The sequence below is a fragment of the Phascolarctos cinereus genome, unplaced genomic scaffold, assembly GCF_003287225.1.
Source record: "Phascolarctos cinereus isolate Bilbo 61053 unplaced genomic scaffold, phaCin_HiC Scaffold_1;HRSCAF=81, whole genome shotgun sequence".
NCBI lineage: Eukaryota > Metazoa > Chordata > Mammalia > Diprotodontia > Phascolarctidae > Phascolarctos > Phascolarctos cinereus.
The window spans coordinates 191,019,847-191,027,884 of record NW_027555514.1 but is presented as its reverse complement, the minus strand read 5'-3'; the positions used below and the strand labels follow the sequence as shown (position 1 = coordinate 191,027,884).

At 39.7% G+C, this 8,038-nt stretch overlaps 1 protein-coding gene across 1 annotated transcript; it reads right to left on the bottom strand.

Moving 5' to 3' along the window:
- Window positions 1–1,393: 1,393 nt before the first annotated feature.
- LOC110218756 (C-type lectin domain family 2 member D-related protein-like) lies at window positions 1,394–8,038 on the bottom strand. The gene is made up of 5 exons (XM_078149061.1): window positions 7,013–8,038; window positions 6,605–6,694; window positions 5,237–5,421; window positions 4,692–4,798; window positions 1,394–2,011 (listed from the first exon to the last, which is right to left on the bottom strand). The coding sequence occupies exons 1-5, from the start codon at window positions 7,158–7,160 to the stop codon at window positions 1,894–1,896; spliced, it is 648 nt and encodes a 215-aa protein (XP_078005187.1). The 5' UTR covers window positions 7,161–8,038; the 3' UTR covers window positions 1,394–1,893.

The window sequence follows — 8,038 nt, the reverse complement described above, 5'->3', positions numbered from 1 at the left end:
AAGATAGGAATATAAGGAAAGAAGGGAGGGAGGGAGGAAGGAAGGAAGAAAGAAAAAAGGAAGGAAAGGAAGGAAAGAAGGGAGGAAAGAAGGAAGGAAGAAGGAAGGAAGAAAAAGGAGGGAAGGAAGAAGGAAGAAAGGAAGAAGGAAGGAAGAAAAAGGAGGGAAGGAAAGAAGAAGGAAGGAAGGGAGAAGGTAGGAAGGAAGGAAGAAGGTATGAAGGAAAGAAGAAGGTAGGTAGGAAGGAAGGAAGGAGGTAGGAAGGAAGGAAGAAGGAAGGAAGAAAGGTGCCCAGAGGTTATTTTCACCATGCCTACCAGTATTGGTGGGACAACTGTGGCTGCCATCCTAGCTGCATCCTTATAAGGTCTTTATCATCATGGCTCTACAAAGAGCCTAGAAAAGAAACTAAAGGGAACTTTTTGAGCACCCCCACAAAAGGAAGAAATGCATTTCCAGCAATCAAGAGCTGTGAGTTACCCCTTTGTCATATGCACTCTGTAAGGCTCAACCAACTTTACCCTGGATTCTATATGTATTTGTGAGAGAGTGTGTTTCACAGAATTTGGAGGGTGGAGCAGTTCTGTACCAACTGCTATAATTGTTCCACCTTAGTAAGTACCTCATTTCTAAACTACGTAAGGTTGGCTGACTAAAATGATTCTCAGCTGTTAATCTTAGGGAGAAGAACACTGGTTAGGGATGGAGCTAATGACATTAAGAATCACCCCTTATTTCTCAAGGGGTACCCCTTGAAGCTTGAGAGGGACTTGTGGCCATCATAGCTCTCAATCAGAGTGGGAGCTGGGAAGAAGATCATCAGAGCTTAAATGGGCTATAGTAAGAATGGGTAAGAGAAACTCATTGTCTCATTTTAAAACAATGAACCCATAGCACCCTTAATATAATTACTGGATTGAGTATCCCTAATGGATCATTAAGCCCAACCCCTAGTTTTTTCTGTCCCAAGTGAAAACATTCTTAGTTATTAGTCTGTTCCTGGGAGCACTTTTTAAAAATCATTATCTCTTCTAGCATAAGCCATTCAAGAAGGTTTTTCTGTATTAAATAAGCCTCAAATTAACTAGTGACTTTAGGTAGCTGTGTGCTTTTGTAGCCTTGGATACACAACTCTTCCCTCTTTAGATGGAATCACAAACTCTGGCAACTAGGTACAAGAAAACTTCGGTCCTAGCCTCAAGTTTGCTATTACATGGTTGACTTTTGTTAAATGTCTCCATTTCTCTGAACCATAGCATGCCAGTCTATAAAATGGGGCTAACAATGCCAAACCTTTCTATATCACAGGGTTTTGGTAAAGAACAGATAAGATAATGGATAAGATTATTACTTGTAAAGTATAAAACATTGTATAAGTGAAAATTATTGTTAACCATCTTTTGTGAGCATTTCCTGACCCTACCTACAACTTGATTGTAAGCCTCTTTAGGGCGAGTACTGTGTTTTATGCCTCTTTGTATCTCCTGTGAATTGTACAGTTCATTAGCCAGAGCAGGTGTTCAGTATATTTGAGTTTTACTATGGTCATGCATATTTACTATTGTGGTAACATTCAGAATTATCTTGAATTGTTCATGTTTAATTTTTTTATTGCTCAAGTTTAAAACAGAACCATCACTTATATCTTAGTCTTTCACCTATGATTTTTTTTCCATTTTAATTACTTGCTCATATCTGTATGACTCTTGGATGTCTACTTCAATCCCTAACTCTGATAATTCTTCCAGTATCATATTTCTTTTCCCTCACATCTTTATTTGGCTGTCCCATTGCCACTTTTCAGTCAAAGTCTGCCTATAAATCATTAATTGTTTCCTTGAAAACCCAACATTGAATGAAACATTATAAAGAGCCAATCAGCTGAAAGATGCTTCAGTAACATAAAATGAGATTGATCAGAAAGTCTTGATGACATTGAGACAGTGGTGGACAATGCCTGAATTGTAGCATCATTGACGTAGGGGTTAAATTCTTCCTTCGAGTCTCTGCCCTTGAAAAGTACACACACAGGTGATGGTGGTTAATTAAACATTTCAAATGAATGTTGCATCTTCTCTTCATTTAGCTCGTATATGCTTTATTATTTACATACTCTCTCCCTCATTAGAATGGGATGCTCCTTGAGGAGAGTTGATTTTTTAAAATTTCTTTGTATCTCCAGTGCTTAATACAGGGCATAAAGGACATAAATACAGGGCACTTTTAAAATGTTTGTTGATTGACTAAGAAAGAAATATCACAAATTCTGTTTCCTAAAAATAAATTATTATTAAAATAGTTAAATTTAAGTAACTGTGCAGTTAACATCAGAATTTTCTAGCTCTAGGACCTTAGGAGTCTAAGTATGATATTTATAAAGATATATATAGATATATATATAGATATATACATTATATATAATGTATAAAACAATACACACATATATATATGAAGAGGTGAGTCCTGTGATGGCTTGGCTCCAGCAGCAAGGATGAGGGTGGAGTTCATCATCAGAATCTCTCCCAGGATAAAGTAAAGTGACTGGATATTAAACTGGTCATTGTGGGTTAGGGATAAAATTATGTGTCAGGCAGTATGGCTGGGTAAGATAAGACTGGCAGATTTCTCTCTTCCCCTCACCCCCCCCCAGCCTTTAGACTCTACTCGATGATTGTGTTTCAAAATCCCAGCCACAGGGTCACCTTAGCCTATATGTCCTTCAGATCCCAATGAAAAGAAAAAGAACATGTCTCTGACATGATAAAGCATAAAAAATCCCTGCTTTGTCACTTGTCAATAGAGCGTTGTGTGGCAAATTACTAAATCTCTCTTAAGTCTCTCTTTCTTTATCTGTAATGTGGTGTTAGTGCTATCTACTTTTACAGAACTGCAGTGAGGATAAAATAAGGGAATGTGTGTAAAATAATTTGTGATTATAAAATGCTAAATCAAACATTACATACTAAGTATATTCAGGAAAGGGTTCTAGTATCCCAAACTTCTAAGGGCCATAAATCAATTACTTTGGGGACAAATTATATTACCAGTGTCCCCTTGGTTATTGGAGTATCTTCCCTCTGGCCCTATTTGAAAAAAAAATTCAATTTTATAGTGAGAATTGGAGAATGGGGAAAAATAGAATACCCTTAGCAAAAACTTACCTTTTTTTTCTATTAGACTGTTTGGTTTTCATTTCCTCATTTTCCTCTACTGATCTATTCTTGCAAAGAAGGTTTAGTTTGTCAGGTTTCCATTTTTAAACAGGAAACCTTTCTCAATTTCCTATCAGACTCAGAGTAGTATTTTAGGGCCTTTAGAGTTTGAAGGGCAGCTGATAATAAAGAATGACTCCCTAATATCAAGGAATTCATGCTGTAGTTTGGGAGAATGAAACAGATGACAAAATTTGAGCAAGAGGCAGTTATAAAGTCACCATTGAGTAAATGCAAAGTAATTAATAGTCCCAGTATGCTTTATTTTAAAGTAAATTTGTGTTACAAAATTTTAATATGCAGAATGAGTAAAATGAAGCATAAATTCATTAAATCTGAAGTTCAATGAATTTCTGGCAAGTCTATTATGATATAGACAGCTATCACAAGATTTTACAGCCTAACTTGATTAAATAGAACAGATAGACACAATGTGCCAAAAGAATTGAGAAAAATTCAACAAGGAAGAAATAAATACAATAATGAATCTATCAGAATTGTGTTTATGTAACATTTTTCAAATATTATAGTGGCACACATTTCTCTTTTGGCAGATTGTGTCTATTTGTTCTATTTAATCAGGTTAGGCTATAAAATCTTGTGATAGCTGTCTATATCATAATAGACTTGCCAGAAATTCATTTTACTCATTCTGCATATTAAAATTTTGTAACACAAATTTACTTTAAAATAAAGCATACTGGGACTATTAATTACTTTGCATTTACTCAATGGTGACTTTATAACTGCCTCTTGCTCAAATTTTGTCATCTGTTTCATTCTCCCAAACTACAGCATGAATTCCTTGATATTAGGGAGTCATCCTTTATTATCAGCTGCCCTTCAAACTCTAAAGGCCCTAAAATACTACTCTGAGTCTGATAGGAAATTGAGAAAGGTTTCCTGTTTAAAAATGGAAACCTGACAAACTAAACCTTCTTTGCAATAAATTGGTAGGGAATGGGGGGAAGGTTTAGTTTTGGGAAATGGTTCATTTGATTCAAGATTGGTGAGTTCCCTTGGAAATTTTTTGTTCTTTTTTAACTTAAACTTTCAGATCAAGAATAGATCAGTAGAGGAAAATGAGGAAATGAAAACCAAACAGTCTAATAGAAAAAAAAAAGGTAAGTTTTTGCTAAGGGTATTCTATTTTTCCCCATTCTCCAATTCTCACTATAAAATTGAACTTTTTTTTTTCAAATAGGGCCAGAGGGAAGATACTCCAATAACCAAAATTAAAAATATTTGATGAGGAAAAGGTAAATGAGTGCTTTGTAACACTGTCATAGACCTGTAATTTAGTCATCATGAGAACTGCCGGTATAGAATACCCTCTACTGATGTAAATTGTAACCTATCTACCATTGATAGTCTTAGAGAACATATCCTTCTACATTGGTGACCAGTGAGTTGGTGATAAAGAAATAGTGTATTTCTCTTATCAATTATGAATAAATAAAGAGACATCTCAGGACTCACCAATTGGAGGGCTCAGTTCCATCTGCCCGCTTCCAGGATAAGGTTCCCATGTCATTAATTAGTTCAAGCCGGTAGTGAGGACAGCCAATGCGTTTCCCCAGGAATTCCTTTCACAAAGCATAGCTGGCTGTGACATCTAGTTCTCCAGCCCCCATCCCTCCCACCTAAGTTCATTTCTCCTTCTATACCCTGTCCTCTCTCTGAACACAGATTCCATCTCAGATCACTAACTACCAACTTTGCCTAGAGTTCCCATACCAGGACTTGTTTATGCTGTGAAGTGTATTAGTGATAGGCACAGGGTCTCCTTAGTCTCTTTGACACAGTGATTCACATGAGGGAAGGAAGGAGTTAATCTAAAACCCAGCTCCCAAGATTGTGCAGAGACATTTCCCCATTTGTGAAAGAAGGTTATTGGCTTACACAATCTCTTTAGTCCTTCAAGAGCTAATGCTCTGAGTCTATGTCTCATCACCATAACGGGGAGGCTGGAGATGAGAGGATAAGATGAATGTTCAACCATAGTTCTAGAAAAGATTCCTTACCGTTTCCTCCGCGGTTCTAAATATAGCCACCTTTACACCAAGAGACCTACACATTTTCTGACTGTCACTCCAGGACTTTTTATCCACTGATAGGTAGTAGCATTTGAACCGGTCTTTTGGACGCACAGTTGAGCCATCTGGGCAGAAGTCGCCTTCAAAGATTATATCCTCTGTTCTTTTTCCAGCTAGAATTGAGACAATGATACAATGAGGCCAATGTGGGGTTAGGTTGCCCCTCAGGCATTTTTCCTGCACTTTAGTGATGTTGAGATCTGCATTTCCAGTCCCCTTTCATTTCGTTGAGTTAAACTTAAAACATTAAAACAGAATCTGAGAGGCCTTAGCTCAGACCCTGAAATAAATAAGCACTAAAGGGAGTACACAGGAAAGGGACTAAAACTGATTTCATTAGGAGAGGGAATTCCCAAGAGAGAAAACTCTCTCTTCCAATGATGATTTGGCACATCACCTGCAACTTGCAGCCTTATATAGCTGTCCAGAACATTGAGAGATTGTGACTTGCTAGCCAGTACATGTCAGAGGTGGAACTGAAATCCAGGTGGTCCTGACTTTGAGGCTAGCTCTCTATCCAACTGCATGATACTGCCTCCCAAACCAAAGCATATTCACTTTTTTTTTTTTGGTGGGGAAGGAAGTAGAGGATGTCCTAACCTGTAATTTCATTCTCCCAGTGAAAAATACTCACCTACCAAAGCAGTTAAATGACTTACTCAGAGCTAAACAACCAATTTGTGTCAGAACTGGGCTGTGAACCCATGTGTCCATAACTCCTGCTCTCTAATCTACTGTATCTTTATTCACTATACCAGTGGTTCTCAAAGTGTGTTCCAGGGACCATTGAGGATTTCCAATTTTAGATAAAGTGAGCATTGAGAGATATAACCTGAATAAACCAAAGCTCTTTGAGTGGTCCTCAATAATTTTTGACAGTGTAAAGGGGTACTGAGACCAAAAAAGTTTGAGAATTCCTCTGCTACATTGTACTATATTTCCATATAATTGAATGAATATTGAAAACACAACACAGAAGACTTATTGGTGCACCATTTCTCACAGGCAATAGAAGCATCACTACTAAAGGATAGGAAGTATGGGAAAGTTAATTTTGGATGGTAAATTTTGCATAGTTGATCACATTGACTATCTTTCTTCCCTTCCACTGGTGGTCATAGGTCTAACTTACAAGGGAACTCAGCTCAAGGTCCATCCTTCTGTTTGAAGTTCTTTTGGGAGAGCCCTTCCTGACCCTGGGCTTAAAGTATCCAAAGACAGAGGGTGAGACCTATGATATCACAGCCTGGGACTCAGTGGAAAATAAAAGAAATTTAGGAGAATGTTATCACTTACCTTGCTTACTAAGGCTGACTGCTATCTCTAAGACTAAAATGAAGCTACCTCCAGCCACAGCTGAACAAATCACTCTCTTGGATATCCCACCTAAGGAGAGAGCATGCAAATGTACACTCCTTGAAATTCCTACAGAGAACAGTCTTAATGCAACAGTTTCATCTTGAATATAGAAGGATATTTTATTTTCTCAGACCTGTTTTCTCTACCGACTCTTTTCTCTTTCCCCTACCCCTCACCCTTCACCCCATTCTGCCAAGATTGAAAAGGAAAAATTCTTCTGTTCCTGAACTTGAATAGGTTCTTTCTCCTTTGCCCCCACCGGAGGCAACAAGATTACAGTCCAGGGGTCAGGGAGTCCATAGAAAAGGGGACAGTTACAGCCCCAGGGTCAGGAGTACTCCTTACCTGACCAGTCTAACCTCCGTGGCACTTTCACCTCCTGCTCCTCCTCCTTCTTGTCCTCCTTCTCCTTGTGTTCCTTCTCCTTTTTATTATCCTCCTCCTTATTATCCTCCCTGGCGTTCGCACCCTTCTCTTCTTTTTCTTTTTCCATTTCCCTCCCTCACCAGCTGCGGTCTGGGCACTGCGGGGTTGAGGATGGGGGAAATCTTAGAGCTTAGTCAAAGGCTGCGATTGTCTGTGGGAGTGCCCAGGTATCAGAGGAGTATGCCCAGAGAGAAGCAGAAAGAGAAATGAAGACCCGAAAAGCCTATAAGATGCCACTGAAGGCTGGCAGTCCCCAGGAGAGTGGAGGACTACATTAGCATCTCCAGCTGGTGTAAGTCTGACCTTGTCCAATTCCCACCGCCCCCGCTCAGACGGTTGTCTCTAAGTGCCTCGTTCTCCCGGCAGCAACGGCAAGCGGAGAACTACCCAGTAACTCGCGTGACAAAGACTCCAGTCACTGGCCTGGCTGATTGAGGGGAGCGCGCGCAGGTGGCGAAGCAGCCTGCTCTCGTTAACTGCCTCCCCAGCCCCGCATACCGCATCCCTCCGTCTTCTCTCACCCCTAGCCTCGTTCTCCCCTCATAACCACCTTTTTAGCCCTATTTTCTCGGGGGATGTCAGTTGTGGTCCCGGAAAGATGGTTTATCTCAGGCTTTCTTTTCACCTGGCCAGAGAATACTCCCGAGTACATAGGAGGCACGACTTGAGTCACCCAAGGTGGACAAAACCTCAGGCTCTACTGGGGAAACAATTTGCACCTTAGTGCCCACTGAATTCCTTGTTCAGTCCCAAGCTCCTGCCCTGGCTTCAGGGCTGTTCTGTTCTGTTCTCTTCTGTTCTGTTGGAGGGCAAGGTTGTGTGCCTCCATTCTGCTCAATCTGCTGCCCACCCCTATACCAAGGGCCCCAGATGTACCAAACCTAGTTACAGAAGATTAAAACACAAGAACTATCAGCCATCAGGGAAGCTACATACACGTGTCAT

Excerpts from the sequence above, each read along its gene's own strand:
- LOC110218756 (XM_078149061.1), bottom strand. The coding sequence starts at position 7,160 with ATGGAAAAAGAAAAAGAAGAGAAGGGTGCGAACGCCAGGGAGGATAAT. Across the intron at positions 6,695-7,012 it reads ACGGAGGTTAGACTGGTCAG|GTGGGATATCCAAGAGAGTG; the intron begins GTAAGGAGTACT and ends CTCTCTCCTTAG. Across the intron at positions 4,799-5,236 it reads TTAGAACCGCGGAGGAAACG|GAATTCCTGGGGAAACGCAT; the intron begins GTAAGGAATCTT and ends GCTTTGTGAAAG.